The sequence below is a fragment of the Spea bombifrons genome, chromosome 11 (genome assembly GCF_027358695.1).
Source record: "Spea bombifrons isolate aSpeBom1 chromosome 11, aSpeBom1.2.pri, whole genome shotgun sequence".
Classification (NCBI taxonomy): domain Eukaryota; kingdom Metazoa; phylum Chordata; class Amphibia; order Anura; family Pelobatidae; genus Spea; species Spea bombifrons.
The window spans coordinates 1,622,435-1,642,133 of record NC_071097.1 but is presented as its reverse complement, the minus strand read 5'-3'; the positions used below and the strand labels follow the sequence as shown (position 1 = coordinate 1,642,133).

The following is a 19,699-nucleotide window of genomic DNA, read 5'->3' as shown; positions in this document are numbered from 1 at the left end:
GTGGAATTGGGTCATAACAGTCGATAACGGCGGTTTTATATATTTTTTTAGATTGATATATGAGGGGAGGTGGGTGGGGTTTGTTCAAAGGGGGTGTGGCCAGTCTTTATTGTAGGCAGGGTCAACCCCAGGTGGGGCGGAGTCGAGCAAGAAGTGGGAGGGCTTAAATGCCAAGGTGTTTTGACTACACCGCTTCAGGCACTCAATCAAAATGCTCAGGCTGAAAGACTTTGTTGCCATAGCAGCAGAAAAACCTTACACAATTGAATTAATAGACTCATCGCGAGTCGGAAAGAGGGGCGTCAGTGGAGGGAAGGAAAGCGCCACAAACACCAATACGCCTCCCAGCAAAGTATTCTTTTATTGGATAAGCATGCGCAGCCTGCGCTCATCATTAATTCAGGCTCTAGATGAGCACACTGTTTAACCCCTTCTAAGCCTCAAAAACGGAGTTATGAGTTAAAGCGTCTTTGCTAGTCTTTTAGGACCAGATAAGGTGAGCGTGTCGTGCCCGGCTACCCCTCCCCCCCTTCGGCAGTGAAGTGGTTAAGGCTTTATTGCATCATCCATCGCCCAGCCGCTTCGGTCACTGCGAGATCCATTGCGCGGCTGGGTATTTCTCCGAGAGGGTGTTTCTCAGCTGCGTGGCGTGCGTTTTATCTCTCGTCTCCACGACACAAGTTACCTGCGAATAAAAGGAAATCAAAAAAAAATATATATTTCTAATGAAAAACTTAATATTTTAATATTTAACCTTTAAAAAAGCTTGAAAGTTACAAAATCAATATTAATTTTAACAGAAGAACTAAAATAATATATATTTTTTCCACCCCATGGTTTCTTGTGGGGGGTTTTTAAATTAAAAAAATATAAAACGGTAAACTGCGAACACGATTTTTAAATTAATATTTAATCATATATATAAAAAACTAATATATTTTAATAAAAAAAACTGGAAACGAATTAAAATTAATAGAAAACTGAACATAAATGGGAAAAAGTCTATGCAGTTTTGATCCTATTTGCAGTTAAAAATAATTTATATGCAGGTTTTTAATGAAAAAAAAAAATAGTGAGAAATGGTAAAATGCAAACATAATTTTGAACCTAATAAAAATATTAAATAAATAATAAAATGAAGGTGGAACCCCAAAAGTTACTAAATCTTAAAAAACATTAGGAAAGAACCCAACGCGTTTCACCCCAGTGAACAGCAGTTGTCTAGCCCCCCCCGTTTCTCCTGCTGTCTTGGTCTCGTCTTAGATTCAAGAGCCGTATGTTTAAATCCCCCGCGCACTCTATTACCCGCTACCACCTCTGCTGGGAGGCTGTTCCACTTATCTTCCACCTTCTCAGTGACGTAAAACTTTCTTACATTATAATGTTGATTCTTTTTGAGTTTTTGTACATATTCGCGGGCCCCAAACTATCCCTTTACATCTGATCTGATGACCGCGGGGTTAGCGTGAGTGCGGATCTGTATACAGCATGAGGTCATTCTGCAGGAACGCTTTGTTCATTTGCTGATTACGGACGTCATATCCTTAGGGAAAAACATTTTTTTGGGGGGGGGGGGTGATAATGATGATCAATGCCAGATGCAGTGCTCATTTCTGTTACGTTCTTTTCCAGTTCTAGAATGCTACATATTTTTTAATTTAGTTATTAAATCTCCGAGGCAAGACCTTCTGTTCCAGAATTAAATTAAGGAGAAATAAACAAAACACACAAAAAAAAAAAGGTAAAATTCTTTCCGCACCCACCATCCAAGGCGGTAAACATGTAACAAAACGTCAGGATTGAGTAGATACTGGGCTTCGTAAGAATTGCAAATTTATAGAGTTTTGGTAAATTCGGCAACTCGTATGAAGCCACAAAACCGAGGCCAGACCCCCCCCCCCACGAATCAGACGAAAACAGAGCAAAAAGCTAAAAAAATTCCTCCGAAATGCGTGGGTCTCGCACACTTTCTAAATGTTTCCCTACGTTCTCTGCCGGATGGATCTTTATCTTCCATCTTTTATCTTATCTCTTTGTCCGCATCTCCGCGGACATAACCCGGCGGGAACTTCCGCCAAAATGGTGGTCCTTCCAGTGACGTCCTCTCTCTCTCTGATCCCCCAAGAAGAAGGAGATGTGGAAGTGGTCGGCGGAGAAGGTGAGAGAGTGTGAGTAAGTGGCCGAGAGCGTAAGTAAGAGTGCACGTGGGCTCCGGGCAACGAATTTCATTCCCAAATTCAAAATGGCCCCCGCATTTTTGGTGGAACCAAATGGGCGGGGAATGAAATTCGTTGCCCGAAAATGAACGAGCCCAAAAAGAACATAAAAATTGGTCCGAAACGTCTTTGGCCCGTTTGCACGTCTAGTAGATACCCCACGGCATCTGCCTCCAATAAAGACATAGCTGGGGTAAAAGTATGCATATTTACCTCTCTTTCCCATAATCCCTCAGTGCAGACGGCATTGGAATCCTCCTGTCAGCCCAAGCAGGAAGCTGCAAGCCACTTCCTGTTCTCTCCCCGCGTTGTTTTAGCGGACGGCGCATGAGCCTCTAGCGCTAGCGACGGGGCGATTCACACCATGTGATGGGGCGTAAGGATGGTGGGTCCTACTCTTTTCTAAGAAAAAGTGCTAATATAAAGACAAAATATCCTATTTTCGAGGATAGCTCCTTCACCGAAATGCATAATGTGGCCAAAAATTACGCAATACGTAAGTGTTTAGTAATCGGCTTGTTCCATTAAAGCATGGATTACATTTTTATCCCCCCCCCTGCCTTCCCCAGACAGGGTAATCGCCTGCCATTAGAGGCCGCATTGTTTTCCTCAAAGAAGAGATAACTTAAATTCTTGGGTAATGACTGCCCTAGAAATCGAGGAGTTAAGTCGCGTTATTTATTTTGGTTACGATAATGAGAACCATTTGTGAATCCAACAGCAAATTCTCTGCCCGAAGGGAAAAAACGAGAACGGGTATTAAAAAATCGAAAGGTTGGAAGGCCGGGGGCCAGAAATGTTACGGCGTCCTGTGATGATTCACGACTTGGCACCTCGATCGTAGTGTGTTGGGAAGATCACCAAGTTCTGTGTTGTTTTCAACAGAGCATCATGGTATTTGTAGTCTGACCATGATGATAAATGCCAGAAGAATAGTATCCCTGTGGCCAAGTTACCTGCATCACTTCTAGACCAGTGAATATCAAGAAGGTCTTGGAGAATATTGGTGAAGACCTGATGAAGTCTTGATAAGTTAGGTTGTCCATAAGGACTTGGGTTTAAAACCATCCAGTAAGGACCATCGAAAAGCCCAGGCTATCAACATATATTTCTTATTTTAGGTTCTCAGGTATATTGAGGACCTTCCACATCCATATCTTCATCTCCCAGTTAGAGAACCTAGTGTTGTTCCAATGGACAACCAGCCACAGCTGAAGGACATCAGCCGGAGGTTCTTGAATGTTCCTCTATCTACGTTTTGTTAGGTCTACTTACAAAGAAAAGTAGAAACCCACCCACCTACAACATTTTTATGTTTTTCAACTGAAATATTGCAAGAGGAGAGAAGTAGCAGCTTTTCCATGTTTCATCTATTCCGACCAGCCTGTCGAGTTCATGGATAGGAAACGCACTCCACGTTTACTGTTTGGTATCGCTTCTGCACTCTATCACTCACGCAACCAGTTCATTGATGAAATAAACAATTCTGAACCCAAGGAGCTCGTATTCCTTGTAATCTAATCCAAAGAAGCATGGCTAATCCGTATTCGTGTCTCTTACCTCTAGAGTGAAAAGATCTGTATTCGGGAAAATGTTTTCTTTCCGCATGTCCAGTACCCTGAAATAAAATTTAAATAAATTAGAAATTAGATTATCAATTTGACCTATATCTGCACCAAACATTTATGAGCTATTGTGTGCTTCGGAGTCCTGACCCTCCAATTATGTTGGTAAGGGATTTGGTCTTCAAATAACCAGTAAGACTGTTCTCGATATTATAATACAACAAATCGAGGAACGGTTTCCTCAAAAAACCAGACTAATAGATTTGAAGGCCGCGGAGCACATCTTATGACACCCTTGGACTTTAGAAAGTACCCTTGGCTAAGGGACGCTCAACACATTGTGACCCTGGAGGCCTTGCTCCATCAGAACTGTGGATAATATGACCATAGACCTTTAGGAGGGTGAGGTCCATGTCTCGGGCAGCCACCCAGGACCTGCTGGTACAACCATACTGGAGAATGTAGAGAAGAAGCTAACTACTAAAGTCAGTGCTAATAATTCTAAGATCTCCTATGAACTAACATTGATGCTTCTCGGTTTTTCGGAGAACAGATGTTCTGAAGGCCCTTAGGGGCAAGAAAAACAGTGTACCCTACATATGGGAAATATGGACTAGAGAGGCAGGAGATGACCTTTTTCAGACATCATGAAACCCTAAAATGTACATGTGAATAAAGTTGACAAGGAATGCAGAAAGGAGACTTGTATGGTTTCACCTGGCTTCTTCTCGCCCAATGGCTTCCATGAGCTTGGTGATTTCCCAAGGAAAGTCAGGAAGCACGATGGAGAATTTGCAAACTCTATGGTCCAAGACCAGAGCTCGATCCAGGCAGTGACGCAGTAAAGGCAAAGACAGATTAGCACTGCACACGACAACGCCTACCCTGAGAGGAAAATATCAAGATTGGGTCAAAACACCGTTGATACCAGCACATCAGAAGTCAAGAACATAAGAGCTACAATGACGGTTTGGATAAACTCCATGATCACTTGTCTTACTTTTTCCCTTTGAAGTCTGGCAGTGCCCCCGCTATCAGAGCGGCCAGTCCCATGGAGCCCTCAGCGTCGGCCGTCACCCGCTCATATTCTAACAACCTCAGCATGGCCAGAAGAACGTCCTCCTCTCTGAAAATCAATAACCCCAAAAACATGAAACGGACCAGAACCACCAGTCACTCAGCAGCGCATGCGTCATCTGTAGCCTTAGTGGGACAACTTTGTGGACGTTTCGAAATCTCGCCGGTCAAGCAGATCAGTGGAAGGAAACAATACAAATTATGTTATACGTTATAATACCTACCTCACCGAGATCACCTTATCTACAAGCTTCTTCGTTAACTTCAAGGTATTGCCACCAAAAGATGGTCCACCCAGCTCTGGAACACAGATTAGAAGAAACTGGAGCGTAGAACTCACCAGGAACACAGGTTTAGAACAAAGAAACATGGATTTTGATGGTGGGACAGCCAAGTGGACATTTTTCTCTGCCTATTTGGAAATGTCGTATTTATTATACACTCTAGAACTTTGTGATATTGTTTTTTTAAATAGGTTTCAGTTCTTTTTTTTAAGTTCCGATTCCTTCTTTCTTCCCTGTTTGTAAATATTAAGGTTTGTGAAGTTCTGTCCACTCTGTCCAAATAAGTGTTTTTTTTACCTCCATACAACGGGTGCGTGATCCAGTCGTGTTCTGTCATGCAGTGTCCAATTTTCAAAGACTCTTGTACGATGGGAAATTTTGCGCTCTCTACGCCCTAGAGAAAAATTAAGAAATAATAATCGTAAAAAATAAGTAAATAAAAATATACGAATAATATAATTATGGATTAAATCATTAATATATTATATTATTAATCTTAATAATAATAACATTATTATAATAAAAAAATAAAATGAATATAGGACATTGTGTGCTCGTGTTTGTTTAGCATCTGAAAATATTTTAACGTACGTCTAGACAGGGGTTAACTATGAGCGTCACTTGGAGGAACATCCTGATCCAAATCTAATGAAAAATCCCTTTTTTTAATGACTCCCAATGATCAGACTTCAAGAGGCTTTGGAAGCAGTCAGTAGATAGCTATCCATCAAGGTGGACATCACAAGTTTTGATGGAAAAGAACTCTCACTATTCACCTAACTGATCCTGAAAGCTTAATGTGATCTTACTCAATGGATTATGGTCACTAAATGGATTATGAGAAGAACAAAAGTTTTGCCCAAGCAACCAAGTGTCGCATCTTCAAAATGGACCTTTAGCGTGACACCCGCGTCATCCTAAACAAAGAGCGTGGTGTGAGTGAAGTAAAGGAACTTACAATCACTGAGATTTTGGGGTTCAGGTGCTTCAGAGCAGCGGCTGACGCAGCCAGCAGACCACAATGTCCACCAGCAGGGAATATGACGACGTCTAAGCAGGGCATCTGCTCGTAGATTTCTAGACCTACGGTTCCGAGACCAGCCAGGTAAGCAGCGCTGTCTTCCCTGGAGAGAGATTGACCGGGTGAAATTAACGTGAAATACCAAAAAAAAAACAATTAAACTCAAGCCATACATACTCTTCCATGTAGAGGTAGCCATTCTCTTCGGCCAGCCGCATGGCGTGACTCCGAGCGTCTCTTGCCGTGGGGCCAAACAATATAACCATGGCACCATAGTCGCGGCACATCTTGACCCGTCCAGGCGATGTCCCAGCAGACATGATAACAAAAGCAGGAATTTGCAGCTCAGAGGCATGAAATGCCACCGCCATCGCAAAGTTACTGTCCGTAGCCACAATCACCCCTTTTTTCTGCTGATCCTGGGGGCGGAGGAGCAGAAACTCAGATCCGTCATTGGTCAAGAACAAGGCCAAAAATAAAATTACCCATTTGAGGACACAGAAGAGTTATAGATTGATATAATAGCGATTCAGATAATCCTACCTGACTTAGCGATGTGAGTAGGTATAACACCCCTCTCTCCTTCACGGACCCTATGTACTGCAAGAACTCTTTCTTCAGGTAAATGTCCACACCATACTGCTTTGAAATCCTTGAATACTGAAATAGGTCATCAAGAACAATACAGAGACTGGAATTAATGTTCTGGAGATGTTCCAGAGGAAGGTTCAAAACCCTGAGGAATCCCACCCTACACCATCATCATCAATGAGTCCCAAATGCAACACCGGCTACATGGAAGCAGCAAAGGTTCTCCATAAACTACTCAACCGTGGTGGTCCCTTGGACTGCAGATCTATAACAGATATTATAAAAGCTCCTCCATATCCCACCTCATTATAAAATGTTATTAAATGTTCTCACCATGCATGGAGTTTTCTGAACGCCACCCTGAATTTTAAAGGCTGCCGCACTGATGTCCTCAAACCTCAGGAAGTCATTTTTGGGCCGAATGCTTGGCTTGCGATTTTTCTGGGCGGTGGGTTCGACAGATTCTTTCAGCAGTTCCTCGGCGCTCCCTGCCACGTTCATTTCCCATGTGCTCAGTTCCCCGTTAAAATGTTCTTCCTCCACGAAGCCTTTCAGTCTTTCGGGGTTGATGGCCAATGGACGGGGTCCATTCTGGTCACAGGGCACAAGGCAATTTTTTTGACCCTGATCTTTGCTTGTGAGAGGGGGTTGGTTCTTTTTAGTTGCATTTTTATTACCACTGCAAAAACAAAAAAACACCACAGAGAAGCCGTGCCTCAACAAACGTCCCCATATGATGAAGTTTGAGAACCTGTCCTCTACTATCGTTTACCAGTCTCCTTACGTGTTCTTCTACATTTGACCCAACAGAACAAGAGTGTTCTCCTGGAATGGGTTCTAACCTAGAACTTTACATTTTCATCTTGCTGCCAACAGTGGGTAGTTTCAGCATCTCCTCCAAGAAGTCTATCCACCAATTCCACCAATTCCACCAATTCAGATGACCAACTGAGGATAGGACATCCCAGAGGAACTCATTGTTGTTTTCAACTGTAGAATTTATATACTGGCCTGATTATATTTGGACATTAAACTCATCAAATACCTTATTAATGGATACACCTAATCGGAAACATTTTTAATTGACGGCCTATGGTTGGACCCACAACACCATGGATGTCTGTGTTCACCATGCATTAGGAACATAGGGGACCGGTAGACCCAAGCGTCTCATGCGTATATAAACATATTCTTCATCTTTTTTGTGCAAAAAATACACACAGCATGCACGACAACGATACTCATGATGTGCATTAAAAAGCTGTTAACAAGTTGTTGGATTGTTATGAATCAACACCATGCATTTGCCACACTGTTGTCTAGTCGGTAGACCCGTTGAAGGGGCCAGTATATCAAGCTCCTGGGGACAGCCTTTCGTAGGTTCCATGTCTTTTTTTGGGTGGTTTGAGAAGCCTGTATCAGAGCGACATTCCTCTAAAAAGTTAACTTTTTTACAACTTTTCAATTATACAGACATTATTCTCCATTCCACCCGTGGTTCTACCTTCTCCTGGACCATACCAATATAGGGTGAAACCTCCTGGCCACCACTGGAGAGGACCGTGTCCCTTTTACTTACATAAAAACTATTCTGAAATGGAAGTGGTAATATTTTGGATAAATATTCCTCATTTTGGGGCTGATTAAATCTTGTACACTCTAACAAGCACTCTAATGCTGTTCCTTTTCCAAGTCGAAACTAGGATTCTGGCTCAAAGATCTGTGCCGAATCCATAAAACTTGGCCCTCAATCTTCTTTCATTGAGTGCAGATGGGAATGGAACGTAATCATAATGTGTTTTCTTTGTTTCAGGACCAAGTGTTCAAGAGCTTGATACACAGACCCCCAGAGCGTCTTTGGAGGGACCTGCCAAGGAGACGGTCGGTGGGAGGGGGAGGGTTTGGGACACTTAGATAATGAACCTACTTGTCTGAAAACAGCGTCTGGACACAGCTGGAACAGAACAGAAAAGAGCGCGCTATGGGCAGCGTATGACAAGGCATGGCTGATAATACGGTGACGGCGCAAAGAAGAATGCAAGATCTGACAACCCCCGTTAATCGTAATGGTGAACTTTACACGGAACCAACGCGTTCCACACATTAATCAATAATACTTCATACAACATATGTATCGTGTTACATGTTTCGCAAAAAAATGTTTCTGACATGAATGTTAAAAATATTGAAGACACCACCCAACAAGAAGATGAGTTGGGACCTCCTTACATCTCCTTCCATCCCCTGTTTACCCTCCGTCGATGGAAAGGGGTCTAAACAAATACATGGGTTCCCAGGGGCCACAAGGATGGCTCTATGGGTCCTGCGGAGTGTTTCTACGTGATAGGGTCCACGGAGACGTCTAACCAAGCCCCGTCCGACCAGACGTCTCTGTAGACCCTATCACGTGGCATAGAAGGGATGCAGCTGGGTTCAATCCTCAGCTTCGACCCAAAATCAAAACACAAATTTCAGTTATTATTTAGGACTATAAGGGGTCCTTGGAGGGGGGTTGTGGTTTTATACCCCGGCTCTAAAGTTTGCATAGCTTGGTTCCAACTGAAGGCAGCCATATTTGTCAAAATTATGGTGGGCTTAATGTAAAAATAAACCAAATAAAGCCAGGTTTTCTAACTTGGATGGCAACTTTGGAAAGGTTGACCATACGGAGCTTGGTGTCCATAATGGTGGGAATTAAAGAGACGGTTGCCATAACTGCCTGCGTAAGAAAGCCAAGAGCTGATGGTGATCACAAAAGTGATCGTCAGAGAAAGCCGAGGTATTAGTTCTGAGTGACAGGCGGTGACTTCAGTTCGCCATCTTAACCCGAATGCCCTTGTCGAGTTCGAACTAACATGGACCGTACCCAAGAAGCCACGCAAGGAAAAAGTTACCTAAAAAGCACAGCAAAAAGAAACACAACGATGTGAAGCAGGCATCCAACTACTGCCCCCCAGGGAGGGAGAAGACGGGAAGGAGTCGGGGGGACACTGAGGCCTCTAGCACTGTCCATGGCTTCTACGTTGGGAGGACACAGAAGGTTACGGGCTTTCCAACCTGCTCCAGAAAGGATCGCTGTCCTCTTCCGGCTCGGAATCGTCAACGGCGTCTCTTTGGCCTAATCCCTTGGAATACAAAAACTGAATTGCAAAATTCATAATTTTTTTTAAAGAAAATCCCCCCTTTTATGTGGATTCTGGTGTAGAGGTGAATCAGCTCCCCCCCACCTCCTAGTGGGGAAATTTGTCGAGCTTGGTGTCCAGACCACGACACGGCTGATCAGGAGCACCGAGGGTGACTTTGAATGCTGGCTCCAGCTATTTATAGGGATTACAGAACATGCTAGCCTGTCCCTGCCAATTTAACTCACTCTTGGGATTAGGACATGCTCTGAAGACGGAGGGTTTGCTTAAACCCCTTAGGAGATTAGTGGACATCTCAACACCGCGGTGTCCTGGTTCACTAACGAGACCACGTCAGATCTTCGATGCAAGAAAAAGACCGAGGCGTCAACCAAGTGCCGTACGTGGTCTTTCCTGACGTCGGAACAGGGCTGGAAGTCCCAAAAGATGGCGGGGTATGCGGTTTCAGCCCAAGATGAGGGTATAGCTCAGGGGTAGAAGGTTCCTACAAGCAGACAACTCTGTTCTTGACACATTTATACAATTCTTTTTGGTGGCACCAGCCATCCTTGTGGCGCCTGGGAAGCCATGTATCTGTTTAGACCCCTTTCCAGCGATGGAGGCCAAACGGGATGGAAGGAGATGTGTGGAGGTCCCAACTCATCTTCTTGTTGGGTATGAGTAAGGCCAGCCCGAGGCCAGCCCTAGCAGCTCGGCTATTTTTCTTTTGAAAATGTCCACTCCATAAATGTTTTGTGTAGTGCCTAAAACCCGACCCCTTCATTAACCCCCGCAGTCACTTGACTAGGGTAAGCGGTACAGGAAATAGAAGAGATGTCATCGAATTCCACATTGTTTCAAAGAAATTCCGGAAAAAGCAGTTCAGTGATGGACATGCGTTGACTGCTTTACGACCGGGGGGCGGCGCATGCACCTGTGTAAGAGATATATGATGAATAAGCTGAGACAAGCTGTTTTTTGGGAAGGATTTTCGCCGTGGCCCCACCACAGGACCCCTCTCTGCCCTTCCTGTGTGCATCACGCGGTAGTTATGTGGGGATTAATAGATGAGGATAACCAGTAGAGAAGGTCCGTGTGACGCGGAATAACAAGAAACAGCCGCCATGGGCCGTGAAGAACATAGCAGTATTCCGAGCTTGGAATTCCCACGCTGGGGCGGGAATCCAGGATCACGGAGCAGGCATGGACACGTGCCAGATGTCAGCTCTGGCAGACGGTGGTCCGGTTTACGGGAGGGGGGGGTCGGTAGGGGAAACCTTGGAAAAGATCCTATGGAGACAAAAAAAAAATAATAATTCAGAGGCTGAGATGGAATGGAAGGAAGTTTTACTTTACTGAGAGGGTGGTAGATAAGTGGAACAACCTCCCAGCAGAGGTGGTAGAGGGTAATACAGTGAGGGGATTCAAACACGCATGGGATAGCCATACGGCTCCTGAATCTAAGACTGATTAAGGTTGGAGTCTTTCCAGCAGGAGAAGCGGGCGAGTAGACAGAAAAGCTTTGGAATGATGTCACATTGTGACATCATATTGAAATGATCATAAAAAAAAATCCAGAAAGCTAGTAAAAATGTCTACATTTGGTGAAAACGGGATTGAACAAACATATGAGAACATGCGCGATGTCCCCGGTGGGAAATCCGTGAGAATCTTCTGGTTGAGATTTTTATGGGGTTTGTTTGGAGTTCAAATGTCCGTAAAAAAAAGAACATCTGGAAGTTTGTAACCCACCCGAAAATATATATACTGTCAGGGATGCTTTACAACAGATATGACCCGCCACTCAACGTGTGAGAGCTCAGGAGGAGCCTCGTATCTCGGAATGTCTGCTCCGGCCTTTAAAGGGGAATATTTTTTATTTCGAGAATCAGATTAAAAATATATTTTCAGAAATATCGCTGTTTCCTTTTTTCACCCCAGTTGTAGTTTTTGCCCCATAATATAATGTTTTCAGGCAGCTGCCTATCAGCCGTTTGTATGATCTGACCCCCGATCTACTAAACGCCCCACTCCTTATCATACGGCCTGTGGGAAACAATAGAATGTCTCGGTCTTAATCACCCAGTTAAACAGGGACTCTTGGCAGGTATTTTACCCCTTTAACCCTTTCTAAACAGATGCGTTTCTCATCGAGTTTCCTCAATGGCCGTGTTTGGTCCATCTGCCCGTCTTCCCTGTACTTCTCGGACGTTCCTAAGGAGAATGGAAAAGTTGTTGTTTTTTTTACGGGAAGGATATATTATTTACTGGAGTGCCGGCTATTCTACTTTTTTTTTTTGTTTTGTTTATTTTTTTCCTCCTGAAAAGCAGATGTGAAGTCACTGAGATGGGATGAGAGTCTGACTCCAGCTGAGCCCCCCCCCCCCCCGCTGGGAGAAGAACTTAGAGTTTGGGTTTTTCGGTAATTGCGTCTGTTTCAAATCAGGGGGGACTGGGTAAGAATTACCGCGGACTTCACGTCAAGTGTGCAGCTGCTTCGAATATGGAGGCCGCGCCCGTCCCTGACATTCCTCTGCCTCGGAGACTAGAGCTTAGCAGGACCCAAAGGAGCTTAGAATCTAGAACCACCACCATCGCCACCTGCTTGCTCGTACAATTAGTCCAGAACCTTCTGTAATCCTTCATCTAGTTATCCAAACGTTCCGCCCAACACCGTATTACCAGAGGAGTTACATGATCTATCTTGGGACTTTCAAGGTCCCTTTAAGGTTCAAGCCCAGGTTTCTTCTGAGAGGAGCTAGATGATAGGGGGCTGAGGTGGGGAAAAAAAAGCCAACTTTTTGGGTTTTCAAGGTTCCCAAAAGATTGGAACTCAAGTTTCTTCTGAGAAGAGCTACACAATCGGAGACTGTCTTTCGGGAAATGCCATCCAGGCCACCCTTTTGGTTTTCAAGGTTCCTGTAAGGTTGAAGGTCAGGTTTCTTCTGTGAAGAGCTAGAAGATTGGAGGCTGAGGTGGGGGAGAACACCATCTAAGACAACTTTTATGTTTTTAGGGCTTCTTTTAAGGTTGGAACTCAAGTTTCTTCTCAGAAGAGCTACACAATCGGAGACTGTCTTTCGGGAAATGCCATCTCAGCCACACTTGGTTTTCAAGGTTCCTGTAAGGTTGGAGGTCAGGTTTCTTATGGGAAGAGTTACGCAATCAGAGGCTATTTTGGGAGAAACTCCATATAAGCCATCTTTTTCATTTTTTTTTACGCTCCTTTATGGTTGGAACTTAAGTTTCTTCTGGGAAGAGCTAGATGATTATGATTGGACGCCGACATGGGGGAAAGGCATCTATCTAGCTTTTTGATGTTTTTTTTAAAGGTTGGAACTCAAGTTTTTTAAAGGTTTGGAACCCAACCATGACCATCATAAAGTATTCCTAGGTCAGGGCAGGCAAATTAGTACTGGACAGGGGTCAAAGGCCAGGGCAGGATGGGTTACGTTTCAGCTTTCCACCAAAAATAAGTTATGGATGGGGGTGCAACTGACGTCTATCTCACCATTTCGGGATTCTTACCCAAACCAACTGGACATTCATGCCCCGAAACGTGGCTCTTCAAAGAGCTGAAGGCTGAATGCCTCGTATATCAACAGCACCCGGCCAGCGTAACAAGATGGAAGGTTGCCAAGAACAACCACGACCTGCGTCAATATTTTCTGGTTCGTCCTGATGATGATGATGATGACCGTCGATCATTCCTAGAAGAACCCAAGAGGTTCCTCAACAATATCTACCAACGAGATCTGGAAAGAGAAGGGGGAAAGCAGCAGTGGAATTAGTGGACATGTTTAAGGGCTCCAGGCAGTATTAAGCAGAGGGGCTGTTATCCCCCCCCATTCCCCCCATTCCCCCCCCCCAAAGCACAAGTAGACCGCGCCCTGCCTTGTTTCAGATTCAATTCTAAACAGGGATGGGAGATAAAGGTCACCAGGAACACTTCTTCCAGCTGTTGGGAAGAGTGAAGTCAATGAGCTTTTTCCACCACTTGACCTCCCGACCGCCAACCCTCACATTAACCCTTTCATCACTGATCAGCTCCTCCACAACAAGGTGCCTTCAAACTGTTGACACCTTTCTATAAGGCACGTGAGACCTCAAACCAGTCGCCGGTCTCGTCTTAGATTCAGGAGCCATACCCCTATCCCATGTATGTTTAATAGTCTCACTGTATTAGCCTCAACCACCTCTGCTGGGAAGCTGTTCCACTTATCCTCCAATACTTTTGCATATGACGTCCGGTGACTTTGGCTTGGAGCTATTGAACACAGCACATCTAGTCGAGTCATGGCAAGGGGGTTAAACCAGAGCCTTTTTTCTTTTTTTCCTCCCCGGTAGTAATACAGATCTGGCTGTGAAGGGGTTAATATCCTGGATTCTCTTTTTTTTCACCCACTTTTCCTGTAAGGTTAAAGGCGTCCTTTGAATTCCAAGCACGCCCTGCCCGTGTATAAATACAGGGGGGGGGGGCAGGATTTGCTCTGGAGCCCGGCCAGCTTTTCTGGATACGGAGAGCATGTAAAAAAAAGAGAGAGAGAGAGGGAGAGGGAGAGAGGAGAGCATCTGGCCAGCTTTACGCTCATGTTTTCCCGTCCCCGTCCGATTGTCGTCTCTTCTTAATCCCGAATGCGACGCGCCCGGAGTCGCTCTAAGAGAGTTCTGCGACCCAGCGGAGGTGGGGAATCGGGACGGAATAATTTCTCGCCGACGGATTATTAACCTGAAGCATCAGAATGCACGCTTCTCGTCTCACCGTCGGCTTGCTGCTGATGATGGCGCTCGGCGCTCTTGCAGGTAAGGCTTTCGGAGCGTTAACACTTTAATAGCCCGTCACACACAACGAACGGCTGTAATGAGGGTCGTTATGGAAACTGCGGACTGGTCAGGAGGTGGAGGTATTCTGGATGGAGGCACCTGCGTTCAAGCAGGGATTCCAGCTGTGATATAGGTGGGAGAAAAGCACCAATCGGGACGCTCAGATATCATTAAATCAGAGGAGACTGTTTGACCCCGAGAATCTGCCCCTTCACCCCGAGACTGGGGTAAAAACCCTGAAAATCTGCCCGTTCACCCCGAGACTGGGGTAAAAACCCTGAGAATCTGCCCCTTCACCCCGAGACTGGGGTAAAAACCCTGAGAATCTGCCCCTTCACCCTGAGACTGGGGTAAAAACCCTGAGAATCTGTCCCTTCACCCCGAGACTGGGGTAAAAACTCTGAGAATCCACCCCTCACCCCGAGACTGGGGTAAAAACCCTGAGAATCTGTCCCTTCACCCCGAGACTGGGGTAAAAACTCTGAGAATCCACCCCTCACCCCGAGACTGGGGTAAAAATCCTGAGAATCTGCCCCTTCACCCCGAGACTGGGGTAAAAACCCTGAGAATCTGCTCCTTCACCCCAAGAAACGTATTTTGATAAAGAATGAAAGTTAATTCCCAGATCCATTGAGCCGGAATCCAGCTGAGGCGGCAGGGTCTGTGAAAGGGTTAAACCCCCCCCGACAAACACGGACCCTCGGCTGCTATTTAAGGGTCCCGTTCACCATCCTTGTAACTCAGCGCGGTATCAGAAACGTTCCCCTCCCGGAAATCATTCTGTAATCACGCCAAACCGCACCGGTGAGGATATGGAGATAGAGAGCATTATTTATACAGCGCCGACGCGTTTCACAGTAAACCGCACCGGTGAGGAAATGGAGATAGAGAGCATCGTTTATACAGCGTCGACGCGTTTCACAGTAAACCGCACCGGTGAGGATATGGAGATAGAGAGCATCGTTTATACAGCGTCGACGCGTTTCACAGTAAACCGCACCGGTGAGGATATGGAGATAGAGAGCATCGTTTATACAGCGCCGACGCGTTTCACAGTAAACCGCACCGGTGAGGATATGGAGATAGAGAGCATTATTTATACAGCGCCGACTCATTTCGCAGGAAACCGCACGGGCAAAGCAAAGGGTTGAAGTAGGGCATTTTAGTAAATGAACAGTAACACACAAAGTGTAAAATCAGGTCGTTACGGGACTGATGTGAAACGCGTCGGCTGCATATCACCGTATCATGTTTCTCCGCTTCCCAGCTGGTTTAGAATCCGGTTCAGGGGGGGGGGATCGCCCCCCCTCCTTGTGTTTATTTAACATCATTCTGGAATGCGGCTTTAACCCAAATATTATGGTTTCCGAGGCCAGAACACTTAAACCGACCCCTAAGATACAATAATAATCAGGCGTCGCTTCTAATTGGCTGCGGCGCCCGATGCATCTCGAGTCCAAACGGAGAAAGACTTTTAAATGAATTTGTTAGTGGAACAGCCTCCCAGCAGAGGTGGTAGAGGGTAATACAGTGAGGGTATTAAACATGCATGGGGTAGACATACGGCTCCTGAATCTAAGACGAGACCAACGACTGATTAAGGTTTGAGTCTTTACAGCAGGAGAAACGGGCGACTAGACGGGGGCCGGATGGGGCACTGTATTGCATGCGGGGGAGACCACTACAAATAACACCCTTTCAAACCCTTACACACACACCACCATCACACTCTAACACTCACTCTGTAACCACACTCTAACACACACACCACCATCACACTCTAACACTCACTGTGTAACCACACTCTAACACACACACCACCATCACACTCTAACACTCACTCTGTAACCACACTCTAACACACACACCACCATCACACTCTAACACTCACTCTGTAACCACACTCTAACACACACACCACCATCACACTCTAACACTCACTCTGTAACCACACGCTAACACACACACCACCATCACACTCTAACACTCACTCTGTAACCACACTCTAACACACACACCACCATCACACTCTAACACTCACTCTGTAACCACACTCTATGATATGAGGGTATCTCAGGGTTCTACAGCCCTAAAAGCCCCAATAAACAATATGCTGGCAGATCGGCCCCCATTCGGCCCCCATCTAATCTGCCCATTTCTCCTGCTGTAAAGACTCAAAACCTTAATCAGTCGTTGGTCTCGTCTTAGATTCAGGAGCCGTATGTCTATCCCATGCATGTTTAATACCCTCACTGTATTACCCTCTACCACTTCTGCTGGGAGGCTGTTCCATTTATCCACTGCCCCTTCTGTTAATAAGCTTATGATCTAGAAGTATTAGTACTTTGTAGGAAGCACGAGGTTGATCGTCTAGGACAGTATGACTCAAATAGCTCCCCTTGGGTTCCTGAAATATTTATTTGTACCCCACCCTTGGCAGGAGAACGACCCTGTGCCGTGTGTAACATGAACCTGTGTGTGAGAGCCAGCGTTTCAACTACCTCCGGGGAGCTTCCCCTGTATAATGTATACATAAATCAGTGCCCCGGCCCCTGTATAATGTATAGTTATATCAGTGCCCCGGCCCCTGTATAATGTATTGTTATATGAGTGCCTCGGCCCCTGTATAATGTATTGTTATAGAGTATAAGTGTAATGGCGTTTCTGGTGTCCTTCCTCGTTTAGCTGCTGATCCCGAAATCTCCCCGACGGGTCCCAGAGACGGAGACAGAGGCTGGTGCCACGAGCATCACTCCCTGCACCGGCGCCTCGACACCGTGGAGGAGGTGAGGAGACCCCACATTTTATTACATCATTAACCCCCGAGACCCCCGAGACTGGGGTAAAAACCCTGAGAATCTGCCCCTTCACCCCGAGACTGTGGTAAAATCCCTGAGAATCTGCCCGTTCACCCCGAGACTGGGGTAAAAACCCTGAGAATCTGCCCGTTCACCCCGAGACTGGGGTAAAAACCCTGAGAATCTGCCCCTTCACCCCGAGACTGGGGTAAAAACCCTGAGAATCTGCCCCTTCACCCCAAGATGAGCGGTCAAGCTGTAAATGGTTAAAATAATAATTTAGAAAGCGCTTTAATATTTTTTAACCAAACCATAAAAATCTATAAATGATCTCAGCGTAACAAATAACAATATTCAAGGTGAAATCTCTAACATGCTTATAGCGCCACCTCGTGGCCGGCTGATGCCGTCTGTCCCGCGTTACCAGGTGGGCATTAAATTTAACCCTAAATTTTAGATCAGATCTCAACGTCTCTAACCTTCAACCAAAGAAACTTCTGGATTTGTCGTCAAAAAATAAAATTTCATAGAAATTCATGAAAAAAAAGAATTCCAAAGAATCTGGGGTGTTGGACAATTTCGGTGACTTCAAGTAGAAGGTCCATCACAACCCGATGAAGGTCCCATGAGAGGCTAAGCCAGTTACAAAATTAGAGCCCCCTGTCCTTCACAGGAAGGGGGGGGGGTATTTGGCCTATTGTGACGGAGGTTTGGGGAAACTATTCTAGGAAGAATTTGACCAAAAATAGTGAAACTGGAAGTAAAACAAAGGGTAGTCTTCTTCTTCTGTAGATGCCAACCTGAGGCTTCCTGAGAAGGACCAGAGACATAAAATATAAAGTTTTTAATTCTGCTTTTTATAAAAGTATTTTCTCAATGTAAGTATGGAGTCTCCAAGCCATGTGAAGAAGAGACCTCAGAGGTCCTGAAAGCTTACGTGGTGTTACCTCTTTTTTTTTTATGTTGGTGTGAACTCTTGTAGCAGGTGGAGAAGACGGTGGAACATCTTTACGCGGAGGTGAACTCATTGCTGGACTCTCTGTCAGGGGCTTCCTGGGCCCTGCCGGTTATCCCCGGGGCCAGTGCCTTGGATATATTCGAGGAGGGTAAGTACGCTTAGTGTTGATGTAAGTCGGGTATCTTGGGGCAAATGGATCTATGAGGTCTACCATTGAGGGACCTCAAGTCCCGTCAGCCATATCCTGGGGCTTCATGCCTTAAAGGCGTCTAATGCAGCGCATCTAAGCTGGGCTGAGCCGGCGCGACCTCGACGGGGCAGTTGGGGGGAGGAAGGACACCAAGAGGGACATCTGCCCCTGGTTTTGCAGCAGGGCAACTGCTGCCCCCGTGGACCTGGCCATGATAGGTCACGGATTGTACCAAAAACAACATAAATAGGAGGATCTTGAATGTTTTAAAGCGTTCCCTCGTACAACGCTGCGGAATATGATGGCGCTATATAAAACAATACGCTTTCAGGAGGACTAAGTCATCTTTTGTTTTCTCTTTCAGATCCGAGATAAGGATGGTTTCTCGTATTATTCTCTGGATTGGACGAGTCCCCCCCCCCTCCCCCCGTAGATCACATGTATTTTTCTTTTCTTTTTTTATTGCGCACTTTTTTTTGACAGAAGTTTTATATAAATAAACCGAAAAGGCCGTTTTATTCTGCAATTTGCTCCCAGTCGGACATTTATTAACAGAGCTCCAGCAGGCTTCGTAGCGCTGTTACTTCTCTAGCTCCTCCCACACCAAGGCATTTGTTCTTCTAACCGTAATCGAATTAAGACGATGCCCACCCCCGAGGAACGCATACAAAAAGGTTGGCTATTTACGACGACGTTGGGTGGCGGTAATCTCAAATTACATTATTTTGTTAAAAAATTGGTCAAAAAAATAATTTTCTGGAACCCCCCCATCTGGGGTCACCTAGGGTCAAATGGGCTGAAACTGGGTCACTTCATAGGCATACGGCTCCTGAATCTAAGACGAGACCAACGACTGATTAAGGTTTGAGTCTTTACAGCAGGAGAAACGGGCGACAAGACGGGGGCCGGATGGGGGCCGATCTGCCGGCGGGTTCTAGGAAAAAACCCACAAATTTGGAAAGGGAATTTAAAGAAATATCAAAATCGTGCCCAATTACCTTCAAAATGACTCTATGGAAACATCAAACAATTCGAGGATTCCAAAAATTATTT

General features: G+C 45.4%; 2 protein-coding genes across 4 annotated transcripts; one reads left to right on the top strand and one right to left on the bottom strand.

The window, feature by feature from the left end:
• Positions 1-344: 344 nt before the first annotated feature.
• On the bottom strand, positions 345-10,026 carry LOC128469345 (L-threonine ammonia-lyase-like). Of its 3 annotated transcripts, none has more exons than XM_053451160.1 (12): positions 9,812-10,026; positions 8,682-8,708; positions 7,088-7,433; positions 6,707-6,823; positions 6,341-6,582; positions 6,101-6,266; positions 5,440-5,536; positions 5,083-5,158; positions 4,782-4,907; positions 4,499-4,666; positions 3,777-3,834; positions 345-685 (listed from the first exon to the last, which is right to left on the bottom strand). In XM_053451160.1, exons 1-12 carry the CDS (start codon positions 9,910-9,912, stop codon positions 587-589), a joined length of 1,623 nt encoding a protein of 540 aa, XP_053307135.1. In that variant the 5' UTR covers positions 9,913-10,026; the 3' UTR covers positions 345-586. The 3 variants fall into 3 exon arrangements, with proteins under 3 accessions (XP_053307135.1, XP_053307134.1, XP_053307136.1); XM_053451159.1 differs by having other exon boundaries at positions 9,649-9,934; XM_053451161.1 differs by lacking the exon at positions 8,682-8,708.
• Positions 10,027-14,404: 4,378 nt separating this feature from the next.
• PLAC9 (placenta associated 9) lies at positions 14,405-19,172 on the top strand. The gene is made up of 4 exons (XM_053450533.1): positions 14,405-14,679; positions 17,386-17,486; positions 18,481-18,604; positions 19,011-19,172. Exons 1-4 carry the CDS (start codon positions 14,619-14,621, stop codon positions 19,019-19,021), a joined length of 297 nt encoding a protein of 98 aa, XP_053306508.1. The 5' UTR covers positions 14,405-14,618; the 3' UTR covers positions 19,022-19,172.
• Positions 19,173-19,699: the final 527 nt, after the last annotated feature.